The sequence below is a fragment of the Pectinophora gossypiella genome, chromosome 23 (genome assembly GCF_024362695.1).
Source record: "Pectinophora gossypiella chromosome 23, ilPecGoss1.1, whole genome shotgun sequence".
Classification (NCBI taxonomy): Eukaryota; Metazoa; Arthropoda; class Insecta; order Lepidoptera; family Gelechiidae; genus Pectinophora; species Pectinophora gossypiella.
Genome location: NC_065426.1, coordinates 10,431,898 through 10,459,138, shown reverse-complemented (window position 1 = coordinate 10,459,138; position 27,241 = coordinate 10,431,898). Strand labels below are relative to the sequence as shown.

Sequence of the window (27,241 nt, the reverse complement as noted above, 5' to 3'; positions counted from 1 at the left end):
TCTTCTACAATTAGTTAATTTATCGCATAGCCAATAGCCGTCTCATTAATCGCATCGCGCGAGTATGTTTCACAGCAGATTGATGTACCTTCGTAAAACTAGCAGAATAAGAAGAATATACCATCCACATGAAGAATGACAGTTAATAAAAAAAAATGCTTATAGTATGTAAGTTCAACTAAGTAATATACATTTATTCAAATATCAGTCATATTCACAACCTCTAGTTAATTGTAACTTAATTTAAATAAATTCGATTATTTTTCTGTATTATTCGCACTTACAAAGGAAAGAAAAAAATTATAGGTAATTATATTAGATACAAGACTCCCAGTCCCATATCCCTATTTTAAACGCGGTAAGAACCCGTTATTATGTGTTTTAATGATGATAATAACCGCGCAAACTTAAAACAATGTATATGAAGTAATTAAGAATAAAAACTCGGGTCGATCATAATTATACAATTTTATAAAAGAAAAATCCTATCTATATTCTATCTATATTATTTTTCTATTATATACTAAAAGGTGCTGATAGACTTTTGAGCATTCACTTGTAACAGAACATCGAGCATTCGCAGTTTTTATATTTGTTGAACTGAACAACGTGCCGAGCCAAGCATAGAGTCAAACATTGCTATGAACGTTTTCATGAGCACGAACGCTCGATAGAATGCTCGCTAAAATGTTTTCGTATTTTTCTCGTATTGTAACATTCGCACAAATGCTCATTACAAGTGAATGCCCAAGTTTATCAACACCTAAAGATGTAAGTATAAATGACTCACCTATCGAATCACTTCGTACAACTCTATACGAACTAGTGGCCAATTGTGTTTTATCATAACAAAAAAGAGAAGCAATAAAAACCAGCCTGGGTTTTCACTACCTGACCGGTCAAATGGGGAGGCCGATCATTGGAAGGCGAAGATCAGTATGAGTATAGGTACGGAGATGACGCAGAACAAGTATATGGAGGTCCTGGGTTCGCATTCGCTGATGATCACGAACTGTTCGTTCCATAACGAGTCATTGTTGCGCAGAGGCACCTCTAGTACCACCTGCAATGATAATGACAACAGTCACACAACATAAACAGGCTATATACGTCCCACTGCTGGGCACAGGCCTCCTCTTAACAGAGGGGGCGCTACTCCACAGCGGGTTGGTGGAAGTCTTGTGTTTTACGGTTAATCGCTGGGACCAACGGTTTAAGCCCTCTAAAGTATGGAATCATCTTACTTTTTCGGACAATCAGGTGATTCAACCCTGCAAAGACCTTACCAAACATAGGACAGTTTCACACAGTGATTTCACCTATGCGCGGCTCGACTGCCTGTATCTGCGTAGATGCTGTGACTTGCATGTCATAGTATCTAATATTAAATAAGGCTACTAACACCTTAAATAAGTCTACTAACACATATGAGACATGTTTCTTGAAATAAATAAATTATTATATGTATGAGACTCACTGTTTGACCAGAGAAGAGATCTTGTGTCAGATCACATAACACCTATCTATGCTGTTGGCATACTCCCGCAGCGAGGATCGCGCCGTATCATTTATCCGTTCTTCTGAAGGTCGAAGTATTAGGTTCAGCTTCAGCTAGACGAGACTCACCTTTTGGCTGGAGAAGATATCTAGTGAGAGGTCACAGCGGTCTGTGCTGTTGGTCCATACCTTCAGCGTGATCCACGCCACATCATATCTGGTCTTTTAGAAATAGGAGACTCACCTTCTGGCTAGAGAAGATATCCAGTGTGAGGTCACATCTATCTGTGCTGTTGGTGCATTCCCTCAGCGTGGTCCGTGCTACATCATATCTGGTCTTCTGAAGGTCGAACCTCGCGCGGATGTAGTTCTTCTGCACTTCGTTCTCTGAGTTGAACACGAAGAAGTAGTAGCCGTTTGCTGGTACCCTGCAAGGTTGAAGGTACGTTAAGCCGTTGCGTTGGTCCCGGTTACTACTTATTGATGTAAGTAGTCGTTACACGAGTCATGTCAGGGGCCTTTAGCTGCTCAATAATAACCCTGACACCAAGGTTGATGAGGTTGGTAATTCACCTTACAACCCACACGATAGAAGAAGACCAACCTGTAAGTCAAGGCGTTAGCCCTAGCAGCAGCAATAGTATCCCCATCAGTTGCTTCTTTGTGACATGATGAATGTGGCGTCAGGGGCAGGTTGAGGATGAGCCCCTCACACTCCAGTAGCGCCTCCTCGCTGCTGGAGAAGGATGACCAAAACTCAGAGTTGCTCATGTCGAATGCTGTTGTCTCGTTGAGGTGAACGTGGTGCTCCGCGAAGCCGTCAGGTTCTAGATCCTGGAATGGTAGATATGGTCTTTGATTAATTGTAACGGAATCCATACCATAACATTGGTGCTGATTCTGTAGACACCATCTAATTTTATTTTAAGTTATACCCGTAATTTTGCTATCCGCCGATAAGGAAAGGAACAGATGATTGACAACTGTTAATTTTAAAATGAATGTATAACCCGGGCGAATAAAGTAGGCTAATAATTACTTATTTTCTCATTACTCGGGTACAATCATTATTCCTAAATACAATTTAATGACAGAAGCATAAATAAACATACTTGTAGCTTAATATTTGGACCACATTATGTATAGAATAATGTTGCTACCTATATTGCTTCTCTTTATTTTGATCAGAATAGTAATGAGTGGAAAAAGTAATTGTGCCTGGGTGTAATAAAAATTTGAGGAGCTCGGTGGCGCAGCGGTAAACGCGCTCGGTCTGCGATTGTTGAAGTTAAGCAACTTTCGCAAAGGTCGGTCATAGGATGGGTGACCACAAAAAAAAAAGTTTTCATCTCGAGCTCCTCCGTGCTTCGGAAGGCACGTAAAGCCGTTGGTCCCGGCTGCATTAGCAGTCGTTAATAACCACCAATCAGCAGTGAGCCCGCGTGGTGGTTTAAGGCCCGATCTCCCTATCCATCCATAGGGAAGGCCCGTGCCCCAGCAGTGGGGACGTTAATGGGCTGGTGATGTGATGTGTGTAATAAAAAGGGTCATCGTTTATACCCAAAAACAAAGATGATGCATATAATATGTTTGTTATCCATGAAATTAGAAGGTTAAACGAAGGAAAATCTTTACAGCGCCATCTATATTGTCTTTGAGGAAAGTAGTCTGGAAAGCCCCTCATTAAAATCTGTTCAATTAGCGATGGATTAGATCAGTCAGATTATAGATCTTATGAGAGTTTGAAAGTTTACCTCTTCAGCAGCGTAGTTCCTGGGCTCGTCATCTTCGTTGAGCTCCTTCTCAAGGTCAGCCTGACCTAGGAACAGCTCTCTTTTGGCGCGAGCTTCGTTCCGAGCATCTTTGCGTTTTTCTGAAAAAATAAAACAATATGGACGGACGTTTACGTGAAAGCAGGATCTTAGAAGAAGAGAGAGATCACAATATAACAATATTGTTGGACTTAAGAGCTAGGTAGCCCAGTCGGTAGAACGCTTGCCTCTCACTTGGAGGTCGCAGGTTCGAATCAAGCACAGGCCTAAACCAATGGTAGCCGAACTTGTTTTCGAATTCATGTTTGGATCATAAATGATTATCATGTGCTCAGCGGTGAGGAAACCCATATTCCAGAGAAATGCATTTTCGGAGGTATGTGATCTAACCTGTATTGGGTGGTTTTCCCTTAGCGGGTTGGAAGGTGAGACAGGCAGTCGCTTCTGTTAAAAACCTGTCCGGACCGGACCTGTCAAATCTTCAGGGGGCAGGTGAGGTAAAATAGCTCAGCCGCCGGTGGGGAGCGGAGAGTGGCCGTTCTATACGTAGTATTACCAGATAAACTAATAGGACTTACGCTGTCTCGTTGTCCTCGATTTCTCCTCGTCGATGGCTTCCACCAGCACCTGTCGCAGTCTGTCCAGCTCCTCGTCGCTGCCGCGCACTGCTGACATTATGCGTTCGTGAGACTTCTGTAAGTGTCAGGGCCATTATTCAGCAACACCGTAAAAAAATGAGTTTAGGTTCCGACCCCAAAAAGATAAAACGGATTACACTGAGTAAGACATTAAGGTGAGTGACTGATCAAAAGCTATATATTCAAAAGCAGTCGACTCCAAAATCACAATACACGGAATACTGAGGGGGATGATTCTGCTCATGACTCTGAGTGGAATGAGAAAAAAAAAACACTAACATTTTCACGAGTTTCGCGACGGTAAATTCCCCTTGATATTAACTCAGAATCAAGGTGTGAATCATCCCTCTAAGTTTTCGCTACGTTGACACTAACACCTTGTATATACGAAGGCTTACCGTCTCCTGGTATTTGACCCCCATGGTCTCATGCAGCCTCACCAGCACTCGCTTGCCTCTGTCTCCCAGAGCTTGCAGCTTTTGTAGGACGTCTTCGAATACTTCTTTAGAAGTAGCGTCGCCTGATTGGCTTGCCTGAAAGTGACGTATTTCTACGCGTTAGTCTCGCCTAGATGTAGTTTGATCCTATATCAAACTACTTCTACCACGTCGCATCCCAGTTTCCTATGCATCTATCCTTTTCGTTCACGCAGAACTGTCATTTGCTAGAACGAGATAATGCGAACGCACGCGGCGGAATCAACGCTCTTTATCTATCTATCTTCCTAGCGTTATCCCGTTTTTCACGGGGTCCGACCTGACCTGAAGATTTGACAGGTCCGGTTTTTTTTACAAAATCGACTTCTGGTCTGACTTTCCAACCCAAATGGAAACGCAGCCTAATGCATGTTAGGTCACATACCTCCGAAAGGCATTTCTCGGGAATTTGAATCCTCATGATGTTTTCCTTCACGTGAATTTGAAAACCAATTTGAATATTATTGGTTTAGGTTTAGGCCTGTGTTGGGATTAGATCCAGTGATATTTTAGTGAGAGTGAAGTGTTTTTCCGACTGGGCTATCAAGAATATTACAGCAAATAAGCAAGTAGTTTTCCATAATCTAAATAATTGAGATCTTATCATGCCAACTTTACACACGTTTTATGTTATCAAGATGTTGTATAATGCGCTATCGTTTACCTATCATAAAACATGGTTCATGGACGTGTTACAATTTACAATAATTATTCAACGGAAAGCAAAAGTATACCTAAAGCCAATGCTTTTTTAACTTCATGATTTGAGTCGTGGTAACCCATCCAGTTGGAAGAACGCTAGACTCTTACTGCCAAGTCGCAGGTTCGAATAAACCAATCATTTTCGAATTCAAGGAAGACATTGCGAGGAAATCCACATTCCCGAGAAATGTTTCGGAGGTATGTGACCTAACCTGTATTGGGTTGGTTTTCCCTTCGGTTGGAAGATTAGACAGGTAGTTGCTTCTGTGAAAGACATCTTCAGGTTAGGTAAGCGGACCCCATGCAAACACGATAACACTAGATGATGAAGAGAAGTTGAAGAGAGAAGAGAAGAGAAAGCTTGTAGTATTTATGAACAAACATTTGCCTTGGAGGTATATGTTTATGATTTAATCTAGTGTGTATACAATAATTGCTAATCTAATGTCTACATTTTGATTAAGTACAATGTAACTTTCCTTTTGTACATACATACATAAACTCACGCCCGTAATACCTAGTGGGGTGGGCAGAGCCACACGTACTCAAAGACATCTTGCAGCCACTGTTGACACGAAGTCTTAAGATGGATCAGATCAACCCATAGCTCATTAAGTGTTAACAACATACCCGTGATGATACACCGGAGGAGTAAGGAGCATACTCCACCACGCTTCTCTACTGTTGGTTGACGGAGTTTGGGCAACTTTGTATGCAATAAAGAATGACTAATAATAATAAGATATAACTTAATAAGCAATAAGTAATGACTTGTATGTTTTTAAATCTTACCTCATTTCCATTATCTATCACTTCACCAGCAATGCCTGCAGGTGTATAGTTTGTTTCAGTCACAACAACTTTGGAATTATCATTTGTATCTTCAGTTTTAGCCACTACAATATCTGGAGTCCCATTTTTGTCATCCGTCTTAAGCAGTCCAATATCTGAAGCTTCATTTCTTACGTGCACTTTAGGCAGTAGAATATCCGAATTTTCAAGTCTTTCGTCTGCTTTGGGCAGTATATCTTGGTTGTCATTTGTTTCGTTCCTTTTAGACTCGACAATCTCTGATTTTTTATTTCCGTCTTCCGTTTTAGGTGCCACAATTTCTAGATTCACACTTTTCTCATCTGTTTTAATCCCAGCGTTTTCTTTCCTGTTTTCTTTTACATCTTCAATCGTCATATTTTGTAATTGTTTGTTGACTATTAAAATGTTGTTACTGTTATTATCTGTTACTGGGATTTTAGGTCTTCTGTTTATATCGTTGATTTCCTTTTCACTATTATATGTTTTTACATTTATTTTTTGTGTATTGTTCTTCCTTTTATTGTTGTTCTGTTCGCTGTTACCGTCGATATCTGTAGGAAAAACGTTGTTGTAAATAAGCCCTAATTTCGAAAAACGAAATAAAAATAAAGAGAATAATAAGTGACTCTTCTTCTATCCTGTGGGTTGTGAGGTGGATGACCGCAACTTTATCAATCCATCAGGGTTATTATTGAGACGCCATTAGCCCCTGACATGGTTCATGTAACGCCTACATACTTACATCAGTAACTAGTTACCGAGACATGCCTTCCGAAGAACACTTTGTTTTCGGACAATAGAGTGATCAGCCTGTAATGTCCTGACTAAATTAATGATCACAAAGTGATTTTTGTGATATGTCCCCTCCGGGATTTGAACCACCTCCAGATTGTGAGCCCAACGCTCAATCATTGGACCTCGGACGTCGTTTAAGTAGCAATGTTTTCCAGGATACTAAGTAAATATACCTTTAAAAGACAGCCACCTCCTTTCGTCGCGGTCGACGTTAGTGTCCCTGTGCCGATGCAGGGCGGGCAGAGACATGAGATGTGACGGCGGCTGGTAGTACTTCAATGACTCGTCCTTCTGAGCTTGGCGCAGGGCGTGGAGATGTTCCAGGATCTGCTTGAGTTCCTGGGAAGGTATTTTTGCTGAAGTTACAGACGGACACCAACCCGCACAGGAGCAGCGTGGTGGAGCTCCATACCCCCTCCGGTTGAATGAGGGGAGGTCTTTACCCAGCAGTGGGACGTATATAGGTTGTTTATGTTATGTGTTATAGACGGATAGAGAATTGCGTAGATGTCTCTCCCAACCGAGTGTTACCAAGAATAAGAATAGGAATAAGCAGTATAATACATATACGTAGGAAGTATAATAATGACAATGAGATGAGAACTGGATGAGAACGAGGTGAGATCGAGATAAGAACGGGATGAGAAAGAGATGAGAACGGGATGAGAACGAGATGAGAACGAGGTGAGATCGAGATGTAAACGAGATGAGAACGGGGTGACAACGGGATGAGAACGAGGTGAGGCCGAGATGAGAACGGGATGAGAAGGGGATGAGAACGAGATTAGAAAGAGATGAGAACGGGATGAGAACGAGATGAGAACGAGGTGAGATCGAGATGAGAACGAGGTGAAATCGAGAAAAGACCGGGATGAGAAAGAGATGAGAACGGGATGAGAACGAGATGAGAACGAGGTGAGATCGATATAAGACCGGGATGAGAAAGAGATGAGAACGGGATGAGAACGAGATGAGAACGAGGTGAGATCGATATAAGAACGGGATGAGAAAGAGATGAGAACGGGATGAGATCGAGATGAGAACAAGGTGAGATCGAGGTGTGAACAAGATGCGAACTAGGTGAGAACGGGATGAGAACGAGGTGAGATCGAGATGAGAACGAGATGGGAACGGGATGAGACCGGAATGAGAAAGAGATGAGAACGGGATGAGACCGGAATGAGAAAGAGATCGAAGAGATCTTAATTAGTAACCTAACCTGTGGATCATGGTCGGTGACGTCAGCAGCCGGGACAGGGTCAGGCGACGTGGCGTTGGCTTTGATGCTCGGATCGTGGAATTTGACTCCGGCTTTGTGACGCTTCATGGTTTCTGGGGAACGTAGTAAGTACATAACAGTAGTAAGTCGCTTTCACTAACGCAGTTGTCTCGACGGTTATAGACGGCGATACGGCTCACCACCTATCACGTTGGTATAACAGAAAGCTCGGCGAGGCGTACTTAGTTCATCCTACGCTGGATGTAGATACATCTATCTACCCCAATTGAGATGCAGCCGTGAGTGACCCTATCTCCGTAGAGACACCCATAACCCCCCCCCCCTGGATCCACCCTTGACACCATTTGTGGCGTAGTTGTAAGCTTATGGTGTGTTATTCTGAAGGGTTATCCGTTCTACACGCAAGCATATATTATTCTTTACTCCCTTTAACTGGGCGTCCCTTCAGCTTACCTGGATCATTAGCCTTCCCGTCCACCTTCTTCAGCTCGCGTATCTTCTCCAGCAGGGTGTCGTTGGACAGCAGTCCTAGTGCGTGGGCGTCCAGCAGCTCATCTAGCTCCTCAGAGGAGTCGTCGCCTATGTATGCGCAGTTCTGGAGGTGCTTGTAGCCTTTGATCATGATGAGGGACGCTCCTGGCCACCTGTGGGTGGAGGGGAACCATACTCGTATATATGTAAACATACAGGGTGTTAGTCACATCGTAATGAAAATTTTGATTCAGACCATGATTCCGAGTTGAACAAGTGGAATTTCCCGCCGCAAAATTAATTCTTTTTGTGTTTCTTTCAATTATTTTCAATTCTATACTTTTGCGATGGAAAATTCCACTTGATAACAACTCAGAATCTTGGTCTCAATCACCCATCAAAGTTTTCGTTACAATGTCACTAACACCCTGCATGCAAATATAAGTATATATTTTTATAGAAATATAAAATAAAACCTCCCGACTATATCCCAATAGGTAATCCATCGCAAGATGAACTAAGCACCCACACCTAACCCAGCTTTCTGTTAGACCAACGTGATAGGTGGAAACCATATTTATATGGTAAAATAGGGAGAATCTATCTATCTCCCTGGCGTTATTATACCTTTTTAGGGGTCCGCTTACCTAACCTAAAGATTGGTTGTTTACATTAACCTAGTTTTTTACAGAAGCGAATGCCTGATCTTTCAACCCTAAAGGAAAACCAGCCTAATACAGGTTAGGTCACATATCTCCATAACGCATTTCTCGGGAATGTGGATATCTTTATTTAAATTATTACGTCATTTAATGTTATTCATGATAACATATGAAGACCTTTTGTTCTTCGGTCACAGTAACTTATTATGAGGCTTTAGAGATGGTATTGTTTTCGGATCGGTTATCAAAGATTAGGCTACGCTATAGCTACTATGGTCTTTGTTCGTGAAAATTGTCAAGGTTCAATTTGTAGAATGTTGTCTTCTGTCACATTGACATAATAATATCTTCTGGCACACCCCGGACACTTCATACAAATCACCTCGTTTCACACAGACACTACACATTGACGTTATCGTACACGCGCATCTGTGTGTGTGACGTCTGACGCCATACGATTGAAGACTAAAGTATGTTCGAGGAGGGGGGGAGGGGGGCGGAGAGTTTCATTGGCATTCTATACGTAGTATTATTCCTTATTATATGCTTTGGTGGAGTCCGGGCTGAAGGTCTTTCTCTCTCGTGTGGGTTGAGATCAGTGTTCGACCTAAGTAAGTACTGGTTACGTGAGCCATGTACGGTCTTTGGCGGCTCAATAATAACCCTGTCAGGGATGATGAGGTTGGTAATCCACCTCACAAACCACTCGATACAAGAATGATGGTCTTTATCAACCCTGGACAAGATTGCAAGTTGAAAATTGACCTAGAAGTACCTGACACAAGCAGACACGGTGACAGCGGAGCCCCGCAGCAGATAGAACCCCCAGTACTCCTTCATGTCGTCCTCTAGCTCCAACTGGCGCGTCATGGAGACGGGGACCAGCTGGTCCGTCAAGCTGGGCTGGGACGGGACCACGAACGCGTTGAATGTCGCGTTCGAGCGGACCACTTGGCGCTGTGGATAACAGATAGACAAATTATTTTCACTTGTCGTAAATCGTAGAACTGTATGTGTTTATTAAGTCCAAACCCTATTGAATTTCATGATGTCGCATAACTGAATATCCCGCTCAGGGACGGTACTGAAAAGTATCGTCGTCCGAAGGACGTAATATACGATCCCGACGACCCGATTACTCTAGCGATAGAGGCGGCCAATCAGCTCGCGACACCAAAAACTTCAGAACCCCGATACCGACCCCGCCGGCGTGGTTGAAGATTTCCCTCATTCAGCACTTATCGCTATCGACCCGCTTATTCTTTCAAATAAGTATCCTCTCAGAAGACGTCCTGAGTCGAGCTCCGCGCCCAACTGGGTACCTCAGGTCTGTTGTCTTAAATTTTGTACCGTGTGAGAGCCCTTAGCGCTCTCCATTTGTCCCGCCAAGTAGTTAATGGCATCTGCGGCAAATCTACAATAAGTCACGTCTAAAAAAAAGCGTAACCGAATATCACTTTGACTAGAGTAGTTCCCATTTTGTTTTCAAATCTAAAACACTATAATATTCTATGTCTGAGATGGTTATGAAATACTCAAAAGGACGGCTGCGATGGAATACCTTGCTTTAACTATTGCCACACCCCGGACTCTTCATACAAACAACCTCGTTTTACACAGACACCACACATTGACGTTATCGTACACGCGCACCTGTGTGTGTGACGTCTGACGCCATACAATTGAAGACTAAACTATGTCCGAGGAGGGGTGAGGTACACCTAGCTCAGCCGCTGGTGGGGAGCGGAGAGTTGCCGTTCTATACGTAGTATTATTCCTTATTCTGTTCTTGTTTAAGTTTCCGCTTATCCGTTTACTTACATTGGTGCTAATTCCTGTAAATACCATCTAATTTTATTTTAAGTTATATCGGTCATTTTCTTATCCGCCGAAAAGGAAAGGGACGGGTAATCGACAAGCATAAAATTTATGGAACACACGTCAATTTTAAGCACAAATCTAAACCAACCGTCTAAAAATTTTACATCAGTCAATAACCCGACACGTTCATTTACTCATTCTTCCTAAAATTAAGAGCTGTGAATCATCCGTCCCTTTCCTTTTCGACGGATATGAAAATGACGGATATAACTTAAAATAAAATTAGACGGTGTCTCCAGGAATCGGGGCCATTATCTTCACTTTCTAAAACATACATTTAAAGTATTTGTGTTCATGTCTTGACATCTAATACAATAATGTTTTATCTCGCGCGACACGCGGTGATAAACTTTATCAGCGCGGCGTTAATAGGTTGTCTTGGAGCTGTAGAGTGGCCCACATACAGACAGACATAACACGCTTGCATTCACTTCTTTGCTGAACAAAAAGGCGTTTTCGAAGTCTTCACTATTATTATTATTGCGTATGGCAGACAAAAATGTAATGAAAATAAAAAGTATCGGGGTGTGCTTATAGTGAAACTCACGTTAGCACCTTTAAAAAAAAAATCGGTCGAATTGAGAACCTCCTCCTTTTTTGAAGTCGGTAAAAATCACATTCCGATGTGATTTTCTTTAACTAAACCTAACACCTAACAATACCTTTTAATTAATTTAATACCGAGTAAAATTGGCACCAGGGGGGTTAAAATGGCCACATATTGCTTTCTTAGATGATTTGCTTCGATGTGGCCATTTTAACCCTCCAGTTTTTACCTGAATAGAAACTAGCATGTAAGTTTTAAAGTACTTACTTAAAACTTATATTGTACCCTGCCTTAAACAATGCCTTCTTTTGTTTTTATATTATTTCTGATAATAAACACAATTTTGATTTGATTTGTAACATCAGAATGTAATTTTTCTTTTTTTTTGAGGGAACGCCTCCATCATATTGAGCACTTTCCAACCGGGTCAATTCGGGTCGTATTTTAAAAATTTGAAAAAATGACACTTTTTTCAAAAATGCGCATGTGTTGTTTTCTTTATAAGACGACGATATATTTTTTATTTGCTCCCATGTCTTAAAAAACGTGTTTATAAAAGTATAACTCACGGGCACAGACCCTTATTATGCGTAGAACAAGGAAAAAGATAAGAATATACCTACCTAATTACTTTACATTATTATCAATAACTATATTGTAATATTATATTGTGAAAACAGTTTATAAACCTCACAGACCTAGTAATATTGTATATTTTAGACGTGGCTCCCCACTTCCATCAGTGTTACTTAATGCCAATCCCTAGTTCTGTCAATCTGTTAAATCTCGCGATGGATGTCTGTCTACCCCATTTTTTATATTGTCGTGAGCTCTTCTTCTTCTATCATGTGGGTTGTGAGGTGGAGTACCAACCTCATCAACCCTGGTGTCAGGGTTACTATTGAACTGCCAAACCCCTGACATGGCTCATGTAACGACTACTTACATCAGTAAGTAACAACCGGAACCAACGGCTTGACGTGGTTTCTGAAGCACGGATCATCTTACTTTCGGCCAATCTGGTGATCAGCCAGTAATGTCCTAACCAAACTAGGGACCACAAAGTAATTTTTGTGATGTGTCCCCACCGGGAAACCCGGGACCTCCGGATCGTGAGCCCAATGGACCACTGGACCACGGAGGTCGTGAGCGTATGCTATGTGTAGAGAGAGTAAAGTACACACCTACCTGGCACCAAGTGGGCGATATCTTGCTGTCTATCAGCCGCATATCTGTCATACTCATCGGGTACATTTGACTGGAGTACACCCTGTATCTGGAACCAAATCCGGCCAAGTAGTTAATTCCATTCTTTAAATGGGTGAATATCAAAATGTGTCAAGTTTGGTGGCGACTGTCATATAATTTTTTCGTGAAAAATTGGGGAAATTGGGAATTGAGAAATTCCTTTTTCATGTCGGAACCGAGGATCCTTTTGGATCTATTTCATGTCGGAACCCAATTTTTCACGAAAAAATAATATGAAATTTCGCCACCAAACTTGATGAGATTCACCCAAATAAGGCAAGTGACGATGTAGTAACCACACCTTCCAGAATTGATTTGGGTCAATATGCTACTATTTTCCTGTGTAGATTGTATCATGGTATAAAAAGACCAGGTCCTTCCATACATACATAAACTCACGCCTATTTCCCACCGGGGTAAGCAGAGACTATAGAATACCTTGCTTCGATCCTGACACACTTCTCTTGCTTCCTCCACATTCATCAATCGCTTCATACACGCACGCCGGTTCAGAGTAGATCGTATTAAACCTTTTCTAAGGACATCTCCAATCTTCGGCCCTTGCACGTAACCATACACAGGCGTAGATACCATCCTGATGATCCAGGATGTTTTAAAGAAAGACCAGAGGCTAGAGGCCCCACGGGGTAAGACGAAGCCGATTCAGATTGGAGCAAACCGAACTTCGATTTGATTCTGTCGAACGCGTAAGCAGCCAAGATGGCGATCCCCGATTCGTGACGTCACAAGAAGTTTGACAAGCCGATTGAACGAATGATTTCAGTACTTTTGACACTGGTTGACAATGTTGGTCTTGGTTGATTCACCCCCCCTCATCCCCCATCGCACCGCCCCAGAGCCGTCAGTGAGTATATTATGTACAATAGATCTCGCTAGGTTGCATTGGCTATTTGGACTGCATCAGCTCGAGCTTTCCTTTTTCAAATAAAAAAGTAATAATAAGTTACGTCGAAAGAAAAATGCAGCGATTGATATACTCCATATTCGCTTGTGAGACTCGCGACCTAATCTGGTTCGCGAAGTCCTCACTTGATATCAATTCAGAATCACGGTCTGAATCACCTTCCAAAGTTTTTGTTACGGTGTCACTAGCATGTATAAAGTAACAAGACCAGAGGAAGGAGTGCCATGTTTACATACTCGCACCGCCCACTTCTCAACTGGCTCGTATGGGAAAAGGCAGAATGTGCACGGCGTATGGCTTACCTCAGGTAGAGTGGTATGAGTATAAACAGACTGGGCAGTAGGATGACGAGCGCGAGCAGTCGACACAGCCTGACCGGGCCCTGGCAGCTGGGCCGCGGGGTGACGCGGCGCCGCGTACGCTGCGGGGCTCGCAGAACACCCGCTGTAAAAGATCCGACAATAGGCTAGTCTCCAACTAGTCAAATCAGTTACTTTTTACCAAACGTCAAAACAAGAAATTACTATGGCGCACTTATTATTATATTTTTCTTTATTAAAATTCATAAATAGGTTAAATAGAAAAAAGGTTTTTTTTGTCACCTTTAGATTTAGTAATCAGAATTTCACAATTTATCTTTGACCTAGTAAACAATCCAATTATAAAAGTAGTTTTATATAAAGTAGACCTAGGAGAACATTTATGAAACAATTGAAAGAGAAGGTGCAGGTCGTGTCGTGTCAGGAGGTGAAGGATTTGGTGGAGAGAAGAGAGGAATGGCGATTTCTCCACCGACAAGAGCGCAGCTCTTAAATAAAGAGAGATATATAGTAGTAGTAGTGTGTACTTAGTAGTCGTTAAACCGTTGATCCCGGTTACTACTAACTGATGTAAGTGAGTAATCGTTACATGAGCCATATCAGGGACCGTTGGCGGCACAAGAATAACCCTGACACCAGGGTTGATGAGTTTGGTTGGTACCACACAATCCACACGATAATAAAATACCAAGTTTATGATTGATTTCGATCGAGATCAGCACGTCTGAACGTCTGTCAACTTAGACCAGCTTGAGAGATATTGGTTTCCTTTGAGTCGGCGGATTCCGGCTACTAGCTCTGCTCAGTAAATAAATACTTTCTTTCTTTCTTTCATTAATAATGAAAAAACCTTTACCTTCTAAAGGGACTAATTCTTGAGGATCCATGGTGTTGTCACATCACTATGAATTTCACTGTAGTTAACACCTTTTCACTGTACTACACTCTTTTTTCTCTTTTAATCACACTTTATTTGTTATAACTACGTCTTTTTACACGTCTGTCTCGTACGATTTCCAGTTTAATACTGATGCCATAAACTAATGATAGTTTTATCTGAGTAAATAATTTGTTTCAATATTTATCTGTCGTCTTATTCTGATAAACGATCATATATATGTAATACAAGGCGCGTTAAGCCGTTTGGGTCCTGGTTACTACCTACTTAATGTAAGTACGTAGTCGTTACATGAGTCATGTTGTGGGCCTTTGGCGGTTCAATAATAACCTTGACATCAGAGTTGATGGGGCTGGTAATTCACCTCACAACCCACACGATTGAAGAAGATAGGTACTTAATACATATAAATAGGAAAGTGAGTAGAAAGTAAGAATGGGGATTTGGTTGTTTATGATATGACATTAAGATGGTAAATGAATGGGACGGAAGGAAGTTTTTTTTTTAAATATAAAATAGTTGTCTATTATTAGATTGGGGTCGGAATGTAGGGGGCATTTGTTTTTTGGTTAAAACGAGAAAATAAACGAAGTCAAGATTAAACTCACGCCTGCTTTTCCCAATGGGGTGAGCAGAGAGACAAGTAATCAGAAAACTTGAAGCCACTTTTGACACGAAGTTCGGAGATTTATTCAGTTAAGTAAGCAAATTGCGACTCTCAGGTGAGACCCCTCAGCGCTCTCCATTTGTCCAAGTAGTTAACGCCATTCATGGCTAATCTACTAAGTCACCTAAAATAAATACTTGAGGTTCTGCCAGTCCTGATAGGGATATAGGCGTGTAGTATAGGTGTTGGTGCAATAAAGTAGATATTTGTGTGTATTTTAAAACAATATAAGCTGACAATATATCCCCATTGGGGATACACTTTGAAACCATGTGACATTTAACTTTTTTGACAAATTAAACCGTAAGTCTCATTAAATGTCAAATATGATAGTGCGACAGGGTTCTGAAGTGGGTACATTATATTGCTCATGACTGTACTTTCCAACTAGTTTTGTTTTTGACGTAACTTATTGTAGATTTGCCGCAGATGGCATTAACTACTTGGCCGGAATTTCCAACTAGTCAAATCAGTTACTTTTTACCAAACGTCAAACACGAAATGACTATGGAATTTGTATAAAAAAGCAACATGTGACGTCATAGAAAAACGTGATAAAATGTCGCACTTACTGTACATCTATCGCAAGATGAACGAAGTACTCACACTTCACCGAGCTTTTTGTTAGACCAACGTGATAGGTGGCGAGCCGTATCGCCGTCTATAGTGGTCGAGCCAACTGTGTTAGTGAAAACTGCACTAAACATACATTGATAATTAACATCATCACCAGCCCATTAACGTCCCCAATGCTGGGGCACGGGCCTTCCCTATGGATGGATAGGGAGATCGGGCCTTAAACCACCACGCGGGCCCAGTGCGGATTGGTGGTTATTAACGACTGCTAATGCAGCCGGGCCCAACGGCTTCACGTGCCTTCCGAAGCACGGAGGAGTTCTAGATGAAAACTTTTTTTTTGGTGTCACCCATCCTATGACTGGCCTTTGCGAAAGTTGCTTAACTTCAACAATCGCAGACCGAGCGCGTTTACCGCTGCGCCACCGAGCTCCTCAAATATGATAATTAACATTACTTTAGGTACTGCTGGGGCACTTTATTTGTACTTTATTAATATATCATAATTAACATTAAGATATATGGGTTCGAACTGGCGCTCCTCGTTTGCTAGACTAACATGACCCTTAGCCCGGAAAAATAAACAATTCATTAGGATCTCTTTGTAATAATGATACCTAATTAACCAATGAGGGATTTTCCAGACTTCCTGAAAACCAATATGGATGGAGTTTTACAGAAGCGACTGCCTGTCTGACCTTCCAACCCGCGAAGGGAAAGCTAGCCCAATACAGGTTAGGTCACATAGGTATGTGACCTCCGAAACGCATTTCTCGGGAATGTGGGTTAGGGATTGCGTCCTCTAACATGATGGACTAATGTTATGGGCGATAGGCTGATCCCTTATCACCATAAGGTTCATCATATCCATCTTAGGACTTCGTATCAACAGTGGCTGCAAGTTGTCTTTGATTACTTGTGGCTCTGCCCACCCCATTTGGGATTACGGGCGTGAGTTTATGTATGTATGTATGTATGTGGGTTTCCCACGATGTTTTCGTTTACTGCTGAGCACGTGAATCATTTATGATCCAAACATGAATTCGAAAATTGTAAGTTTAGCCGCGTGCTGGACTCGAACCTGCGACCTTAGAGTGAGAGTCGCGTTCATCCAACTGGGCTACCACAGCGCGGGTAAATTGATGTTTGACTATTTTAAATGTAAATATATGCTTATAGTGAATGTCCCTGAAACTTAAATGCAGGCCTAACACAAGAATCATACTAATGACATTCGATTGAATTTGAATAGTATACGGGCTGGTGGAGTCCTAGTACGGCTTTGAATGTGACTACTCTGGGCGCCATCCCACTCGCGTCAGGAGTAATGCGGGGCGGAAAGCAAGAGGGAAACCATTACCTATTTATCCCACATCGATTTGATTCTGTTGTACCTCATAAGCAGCCAAGATGGCGTCCCCGATTCGTGACGTCATATGGAGTTCGGCAAGATTGAATGAATGATTTCAGAGCGGTTAAAATGGCCACTCCGAAGTAATTCATCTAAGAAAGCAATTGCTATTTGACATTTGTTTGCATTGCGCACTTACTTTTATATGCGCAAACGTGAAATTGCAACATTGCTTTCTTAGATGAATTGCTTCGATGTGGCCATTTTAACCTCCAGTACTTTTGACAGGTCTTTTTCTATCGTGTGGATTGTGAGGTGGATTACCAACCCCATCAACCCTGGTGTCAGGGTTATTACTGAGCCGCCATAGGCCCCTGACATGACTCATGTAACGACTAAGTACTTACATCAGTAAGTAACAACCGGGACCAACGGCTTAACGTGCCTTCCGAAGCACGGATCATCTTACTTTGGACAATCAGGTGATCAGCCTGTTATGTTCTAACCAAACTAGGGATCATAAAGTGATTTTTGTGATTTGTCCCCACCGGGATTCAAACTCGGGACCTTCGGATCGTGAGCGCTCAACCACTGGACCACGGATGCCGTTACGACAGGTCATCGGTACCGGTTAAGAAATCGAAGGTCGGCGTTTGAAGCCGATTCCCGATTGAATTGCAGGTCAAGAGTAGGTATGTACAGTCATGAGCAATATAATGTACCCACTTTAGGACTCTGTCGCACTAACATATTTGACATTTAGTGAGACTTAGAGTTCCATTTGTCAAAAAAGTTAATGTGACATGGTACCAAAGTGTATACATATTAATGCTCGTGACCGTACACAGTACACTGATGAGAGTGGAAGAAGCGAAAGTGGAATTCCGTGATCTCTGCCTATCCCAAAGGGAAATAAGCGTGATCTTACGTATATAATTATTTACTATTTACCTTGGCTGTTGTAGATATACTTTACATTAAGTAGGCCTGTCACGTGACGTCTGCTCTTGTAGATAATGTGAAGTGTTTATTAAATAGATAAATTATCGATTATCTTACCTAGGTTACACAATGCCCCCGATTCTTGCAGACACCTAATTTTATTTTAAGTTATACCCGTCATTTGCTTATCCGCCGCAAAGGAAATGATTGACAACTGTTAATTTTAAAATAAAATAAGGCGAATAAAATGCAATCCGTTTGACGTTTGCTGTCAACTTAATTCTGTCGGGCTATTGGCCATATACAATTTTGTTTTAAGTTTATTATCATAATTAAAACACATAATAACGGGTTATTACCGCGTTTAAATCAGGGATATGAGAACTGTCGCAAGTGCCATGATCACGGGATGACCAGGCTTAAACGCAGTAAGAACACGTTATTATGTGTTTTAATTACATACAAAATTTGTTTTTTTAATTTCTGCCTAAAATTGACGTGTTCCATAAATTTTATGCCTGTCGATTACCCGTCCCTTTCATTTTCGGCGGATAAGAAATTGACAGGTATAACTTGTGTAATGTTTAACGATTCTATGACCAAATATGGTTGGGGGTATAAAAGAAACCCCCGAAAATAATAAGCTCGAGAAATTATTTTCAGTGGTATGTGACCTAGTCTGTATTGGACTGGTTTACCCTTCGGGTTGGAAAGTCAGACAGGCAGTCGCTGTTTAAAAAACCAGACCCTGTGAAAACGGGATAGATAGCAGATAGAGGTAAATAAATCAACTACTTATTAGACTTTTTAGTAGGATAAATGGGGAGCGCTGAGGGATCTCACGTAGGTACACGCTCTCACGTACTGTACAAAATTGAAGACAACAGGTCTGAGGGTGCCCAGTTGGGCGCGAACCTCGGCTCAGAGCGTCGTCTGAGACGATTATATTTGAAAGATTTAATGATATTTTTTGAAAAGTAAGATGATTCCGTGCTTCGGAGGGCACGTTAAGCCGTTGGTCCCGGCTATTAGCCGTAAAAACACCTCCACCAACTCGCAGTGGAGCAGCGTGGTGGAGTATGCTCCATACCCCCTCCGGTTGATTGAGGGGAGGCCTGTGCCCAGCAGTGGGACGTGTATAGGCTGTTTATGTTATGTAGGTATGTTAATGACCCAAGCGGGCCGATAGCGGTAAGCTATTAGACAGAACGACTGGTTTGGTACAATTAGTGATTATATTCAAATATAGATAACATTTTACAATAGCGCGGTAAGAATTAGTTCTGTCAAAGTACAGAAGCCAGTGTTGTGACGGACATTAGCATAGTAATGTTTTAGTCGAGATAAGTCGATCGATTCTCTTCTAATCTAACAATACGTTTCGTCATACATATTTTAGGATTTAAAAACCGAATGTGTCCTTGTCTTTTTTTTAAATATTGGCCAAGTAAGTATGTCGGGTCAACTATGCCTGATGGTAAACATAGAGAAGCCCTAATTACAGTAGCAACTGAAAAGCAACGCAATGAGTCAGTTTCGAATCAGTTGCGACTACCATACTGGCCTACTAGGTCCTTCTTCACGCTTCGCTTCTTGTAGTGACTTGTTGCTGTGCGCACCCTGATAGGGATTACGGGCGTGATTTGTCTGATTTAATTATAGCATTGCGCGCGAGTTATCAAACTAGAGTTCATTGGCACTATCACGCAGTTTACTTACGCCTTGAAGTATATTGTAACATTTAACATAACGAACAAGAGCTAACGACGATATCCCAATAGGGGTAGTTAGAGATACATCCATCGCAAGATGAACTAAGTACCCACACCTCATCGAGCTTTCTGCTAGACCAACGTGATAGGTGGAGAGCCGTATCGTACGAAAGTAAGCAATGGGGTTCGGATTTTAAAAGGACATTCTTATGACTTACGAGTCCCATGTAATAGGCTAATTTCCAACTAGTCAAATCAGTTACTTTTTAACGTCATAACACGAAATTACTATGGACTTTTTAAAAACTATTTTATTTAATTTTTAAGGTAGAAAAACGAGAAAATAGTTATGAAAAAAGAGATTGCATTTTAGTTCTATTCTATAAATATTTTACCACCATTTATGTTATGAGATATTGCTGAAGACAAGAAGCGGCGGTATATGGGGTTTTTTTCTAGAATTCAAAAGCAAAATTAATTACATTCGAATGTGATTTTTGTTAACAAAACCAGGCAATAGACACATTAGTATTAATTCCAACGTGTTAAGGATGGATGATGTATAATGTCGAACACAATGTAAAAATTGTTAACGATTACATAAATAAAAAAATAAATAAAAAAAAATCAAAAAGATAAAGATAAAAAAGAGAAAAAGAATAAAGAGAGAGAGAGAGTGGTAAAGAGTTTTAGTCTAAATTTGTATCCGGATTGAAATTAATCTAGGTTTTGTCGATGAAAATCACATGAGAACGTTGTTTACGTGGTTTCACAATACAGCGATGAATTTTATCTACAGCACAGAGTACACAGAGATCATCTGGCTCTAGCTACCCCGATAGGAATACGGGCGTCATTTTATTGTTCTCTCAAAACAAGAACATTGTAGTGTCACGTTTTGTCTATTTATATTTTCTCAGCTAAAACAAGTTTACTATTTGAATTCTATGGACTACACGATCAATTCAAATTGACCTTCCTCCTCTTATAAAATTAACGATTAGATAAGACTTTTTAATTCGACAGCATTATAAGCAAATAAAACATTATCATAAATGACGCGGAATAGATTGTTAATTTGTAACAATGTAAGTAACGTAGGTGGGTAATATCAAGAATAGAGTGGGTATAAAATTTAATATTAATAAAATAAGTGTTTAATGAATAAGTAGATAAGTAATTTACAAATCTTATGCTTATTTTATAGATTATTTATTTTTATCTTTTATTATGAATTATAAAATATTAGATAGCTAATACTTAATCTTTAATTATTATTAGATATGAAATTTATATTGGCAGAAAAAGCGGGATTTAAAAAATAGAAAACTATTTGTGATTTTAAAAATAGAACTCACGTGCGTTTCTGTTTACTTAATAGAAAAGTGATCTTAGTCTTAATTTTAAAAACAAAAATAAATTCAATCCAATTTTAAATTATGCAAAGTAACGTTTGCACTCGCGAAAGTGTAATGTCACTATATTTTTCAGTAACAAACTTTTATTTGACCGCAAATATAAAGTTGTTGGAACACGCGCGCGTTTGATAGCTCGTGCTGTATACGACTGGGTATTTCATTTTATTATCTTTGTGATTTGTGATGGAGTAGCGATCACTAATTATAATTTAAAACAACGAAATCATTTATTTTCAATGTTGAATCTTACTGCAAGTCAAGATTACCTATTGGGATGTGTTATTTAGTCACAGATGTACCTATGACGTGTTGGTTTGGTATCAAGCACTATTTCTCAATAGTCTGATAGCGATTATTAGTAGAATAAAGTATTCCATATTTGAATTACTTACTTCATAAAAAAATGCCAATTCCATTTTGAAATAATTATGAATTATCCCTTCATTGAAAATTCTGCCCTAAATCTAGTAAAAACCGTATACTGTAAACAACGCACGAACATTTTTATATGGATTTGTCCTCTTTATAAATTATATACAATCTCCTTAGTTTATAAGAATTTATATATTTTATTCTTCTACTTATGTGGTGTGATTGTCTTTTGTTTTTTCTCTCTTCAAGTTTTGCTCTCTAAGAACGGTCGTTGTTCTAAGTTTTTTTATTTTAGTTTTTATATAATTTATTTTTCCTTTGTATTAATTTACTAAAAGTGATATTCGTTTAGTTTTTCTTTTTACTGCCGACCATTTACAGTATTCATATTTATTGTTGACAAGAAAAGGCAGTACAAGAAACTCAAATTGATAATTAGTTTATTGTTATTTTATTGTTACCTGGTATAAAATGCTTATTAAAAATAAGGTCTCCTTTCGTGCCCTCTTTTTATTGGTTCAGTATTTGTAAGCTACGTATATTAAGGAATCCAAGTAACGTGGTACATTAGGAAAGTTCAAATGTTAATCTTTTCTTGAACAATTTAGCTTATCATATTTTATGACTTTAGATAAAATTGGTTGGCTAATGGTGCCGATTCTTTCAGACACAAACTTCATCTTAACTTTACAGTTATATAAATAACACCATTATTTACTAACGAATAAAGGGAGTGGAATTCTCTGCTATCTTCTGTATTTCCGAGTGCATATAACCCGGGTGCTTTCAAGGTCAGAGTGAACAGGCACCTTCTAGGCGAGCTCGCTCCATCTTAGGCCGCCTTCGGGCGAGTACATAAACTCACGCCTATTTCCCACCGGGGTAAGCAGAGACTATAGAATTCCATTTGCTTCGATCCTGACACACTTCTCTTGCTTCCTCCACATTCATCAATCGCTTAGTAGTAGTAGTAGTTCGTATTGAACCTTTTCTAAGGACATCTCCAATCATCAAAATCATCAAAAAGGTAAAATAAAAACGATAAATGCAAGAAAGAAACAGCTCGTTTTACAAATGTCCCACTAAATTAGAATTAAGTTGGTGTGTACCAGGATTTAAATTAGAAAAATAAAATATACCTTTTTTATTTCTGGTTAATATTTATTTCATTCAAATCAATAAGTACTAGGTAAGTACAATGTACGTCTTACCAAAAGAAAAGAGTCGCGGCTTCGAATCCCGTCAGACTATAAACGATTTACAATCGATCTAGAATTCTCGATCACATAAATCGATTTTAAGCACTAGCAATTGCTGTAAAATAAATAACCATTCAATATACTCGTCACAAAAAAAAGTTTTCATCTCGAGCTCCTCCGTGCTTCGGAAGGCACGTTAAGCTGTTGGTCTCGGCTGCATTAGCGGTCGTTAATAACCATCAATCCGCACTGGGTCCGCGTGATGGTTTAAGGCCCGATCTCCCTATCCATCTATAAGGAAGGCCCGTGCTCCAGCAGTGGGGACGTTAATAGGCTGGTGATGATGATTCTCGTCACGCCTCAAAAATTCACATTGTACACTCTACCTTACCTATAATTCGTAAAACACCAGAAATTTCGATAAAAAGTGATTTTGGAACAGTAATATTATGATAGTTCCCTTCGCCTTTTAGAAAATATTTCCGAGACAAAGACAATGCAAGATAGTAGACAACCTATCCCCCACAAGTAAAATATCCCGGCCGTTTGCGCCAGGGTTATACTGCACCCGGTAACACAACTATAGCTGTTATGCATCATGTTATCATTCATTTTTTCAGCTTTATCCACTACTAAAACACCAATAGCTTCTATATACAACTTGTCACAGATACCAGCTTCATACAACTTCCCGATTACCCTTTGAAAACTTTTCACAATAGGGCTCTTCTTACGAATAATCATTTCGTGATATACAGTTATTATGTTTTCAGGGGTTCTTAAGATTCTCGCCTCGCTCTCAACACTCGTTGCGACTTGGAAAGGATAGAACAGACCATCTATTACGACAGTTACTCCTTTATGTGACAGAGTCTTCTCCTGGCAGTCTTCAAAATTGTCGCAATCCTCAGACTTGTTGGCGAAGTTAACGTAATTAGGATCTTGTATGAAGTATTTCGTGTCACGCGTCAAAATGGCAGTTCTTCCAGATTTGATTACGTCTTCGTTAGTTTTGAATATTTGCGGCGGCCTCTGTATCGTTAGGAAGGATACTAAATGCACGCTGATGTAAAAAGATAGATGGATGCAAAGGATCAAATAGAAAATGTTCAAAACTCTTTGCTTTAAAGACTTCGCTTCTTGAAGCGATGCTGCTCCGATCAGGGCTCCCCACGCGCTCAGCACTGTCGTCTTCAATGTTACTCTTCCTTCATCTAAGTACGAGCATAAATTCCAAGCGACGCAGTAGAGTATGTAGAACAGGAAGAACACATACAGTCCGTTTACTTTCGCAACAAAGTTGCTCCAAGATCGATTCTCTCTCTCAGCTGTGTAAACCCAGACCACTCCTTGTCTTTGGTATATCCCTGAGTAATCAACGACGTCTCTGTATACTCTATAAAGACCACCAGCTAAGGCGTCCAGACTACCATTTAATACGAAATTCAGAAATTCCGTGTGAATATATGGGTTCTGCTCAAATCTGAAAATACTTCGAAACTCCAAGCTTGCATTGAGATGTTCTGCAATTATTTTAACAATAGCGACGTCGGAACCTTCTACTTTAGTTAAGAGATCGTAATCTTTGTGGGATTCTTTATTTTCGAACATTGCGAATGGGAATAATGTTGCTATACCAAGTCTTAACTTACACCCTTTCATATTAGACGTACTTTTCACAGGAAAAATCTGTTTTGCCTCCATCACTCCTCTGATACATTTGCTATAAGTAGGTTGTATTGTGTCCTTCAGGTGACAAGTAATTTCGTCTATTTCCGGGATGAAAGATATAAACGTATGTTCTTCGCCATTATTAATGACGATTACAACATCTAATTCATCAACAGCATTACCGAATTTCTGAAACGTGTCTTCACAGGATTTTTTGTAAGTGGAAATAATTATAAAATATTTTGCGTCGTTTTTAATTATGTTCAGGTCAAGTTTTTCTAATTCTTCACAATTCTCGAACATCGTTATTGTAAACAGACTTTCATAGTTCAAATCGTTATTTTTTTCAGCGTATTTTAGGTCTTTTATCGTAACAGGTAGGGGACCATGTTTAAAAAATTCATCTATTAAAGTTTCTTCTCCGTTTTTATCGGTTTTGTAAATTAAAATCGATTTTTTATAAAGATTATTACTGTTAAACACTTCTATAATACAATTTGCAAGAGATGTCATATCGCTTTGAGGTGTTACAGGTAATAAATGATTTGAAGATGAGAATTGTATCAGGGTGAACATAATTATTAATCCAATCATGATATTACAAAGATTGACTGATTATTCGAATAATTAAGGTGATTCCGTGCTTCAGAAGGGTTGGTCTCAGGCTACTAGCCAAAATACCTCCGCCAACCCGCAGTGGAGCAGCGTGGTGGAGTATGTTCAAGGGAGACTTGCACCTAGCAGTGAGACGTATATTATTTATTAAGATTTTTTTTAATTCTAAATATTATGTTCGTGTTTGTGTATACGCTCTGCCAAACAGAATCACTACTGAATGGAATAAGTATTTCTGTGATCCTTAAAAACCTTTTACTAATTACAAAATTCCGAAAATGTTTAATAATTGTACGCTTCATTCGACTACACGGTTTTACTTTTATTTCAGAGAATTACTCTCTGATAGATATTTAATTATAGGTTAGATGAGTTAAAATGGAATGGAGAATAATAGGCTAGTTTCCAACTAGTCTAATCAGTTACTTTTTACTAAACGTCAAAACACGAAATTACTGTGAAATTTGTATGAAAAGGCAACCTGTGACGTCATAGAAAAACGTGACAAAATGTCGCATTTATTATGTCATTTTTCTTTATTAAATTAAAATTCATAAATTAAGTTAACTAAAATTCAAATTCAAAAAGGAAAACGTTTTTTGTTACCTTTAGATTTGCCTTTAATATTTAGTAAAATCAGAATTTCATAATTAAATTTTGACCTAGGAAACTAACCAATAATAAGAAAGGGAATAAAAAAATAATACTACAAGTGACGTATTTTCGGTTAGACTATTACACCAGCGCCGTCTATATTTTTTGTGCCTTTTCAATGTATAGCTGTTAAGCATAGACATAATAAGAGTATGGACTGGAAATACCTACAAAAAAAACGTGCCACTTCGTCGCATAAAATGGCGGCCTTTACTAGGGCTGCAAGCTGTTTCAATACTAGGATTACCATACTCGTACCTACTAGGTATAGCATCTTCTTCTTTGCGAGTCGATGGCGATCGATACTAAATTTTTGCTGACCAATAATAGGTATAGCATTATAATAATAAGTATTCATAAGAGAACAGAAAGGGAAGGTAAAGGGTAATTAGGTGGTGTACTGTATTTTTCGCAAATTTTTCGTGTATGTTTTGTGTAAAACTTGTTCTTTTTAGTATGTTGTGTGCAATAAAGTATATTTGTATTTGTAAAGGGTTTAGTCAAGATTTATCTAAGTAGTTTCCTTAACAACTCTATAACATTGATTACATTCTTTATTGCGCACAATTCGAATCCACCTGGAGTGTATAATGAAACATAAATTATAACGTAAATCTGTTTATTAGTAAGTATTAATTTCACACATTATTTATTATGTAACTACATTATATTTACAATAAATACAAATCTAAACAGTGTCAATTTGTTTAGAAATTGTCTTTGTGATACCCTGTCACATTGCATATATAATTATTATACGCTTTCGAAGAAAGAAAATGTAAAGTTAAAGCAAACTTTCTTATTTCTTGGGAATACTTCTTTGGCAAAGGTAAACCTTGAAATTTGTTTACCTGCCTTTTCAAAAAGTCTTGCGGTCCTGCCAATTCTTCCATCAATACACTTTGCCCTTTATTATTTGATTTTTATTCTGCAGATCTTCCATAATATTCTTCAAATTGGCTATCTTTTAATTTTTTCATCGCGTCTTCTTGAACAGACTGAAATAAAGTTTAATAATAATGTTAAAACAGTGTATGTACTAAAATATATCTGATTTAAGTGCATTGTGTACCTGGTTGAATTATACAATATCATGTTAAAAATATAAAATTATTTGATAAATACCTTTTCATGTACTGACTTATGAGACAGACGTACGGGCAATGGCAGCACAGACGA

At 39.5% G+C, this 27,241-nt stretch overlaps 2 protein-coding genes across 8 annotated transcripts in view; one reads left to right on the top strand and one right to left on the bottom strand.

Annotated features, from left to right (window-relative positions):
• The window catches only part of LOC126377581 (probable phytanoyl-CoA dioxygenase), a 103,516-nt gene that overhangs the window by 37,201 nt on the left and 39,074 nt on the right, over window positions 1-27,241 (top strand). The gene's annotated exons all lie outside the window — the stretch shown is intronic.
• On the bottom strand, window positions 294-21,704 carry LOC126377520 (uncharacterized). Of its 7 annotated transcripts, XR_007567868.1 has the most exons (16): window positions 21,492-21,704; window positions 14,844-15,043; window positions 13,970-14,111; window positions 12,683-12,770; window positions 9,842-10,023; window positions 8,387-8,577; window positions 7,913-8,025; window positions 6,867-7,032; window positions 5,878-6,449; window positions 4,306-4,440; window positions 3,848-3,962; window positions 3,252-3,370; window positions 2,102-2,331; window positions 1,742-1,925; window positions 1,478-1,633; window positions 927-1,063 (listed from the first exon to the last, which is right to left on the bottom strand). XR_007567868.1 is itself a non-coding variant. In XM_050025296.1 (15 exons), exons 2-15 carry the CDS (start codon window positions 14,872-14,874, stop codon window positions 917-919), a joined length of 2,415 nt encoding a protein of 804 aa, XP_049881253.1. In that variant the 5' UTR covers window positions 14,875-15,085; window positions 21,492-21,703; the 3' UTR covers window positions 294-916. The 7 variants fall into 7 exon arrangements, 6 of the variants coding, with proteins under 6 accessions (XP_049881253.1, XP_049881252.1, XP_049881255.1 ...); XM_050025296.1 differs by lacking the exon at window positions 1,478-1,633 and having other exon boundaries at window positions 294-1,063; window positions 14,844-15,085; window positions 21,492-21,703; XM_050025295.1 differs by lacking the exon at window positions 1,478-1,633 and having other exon boundaries at window positions 294-1,063; window positions 21,492-21,703.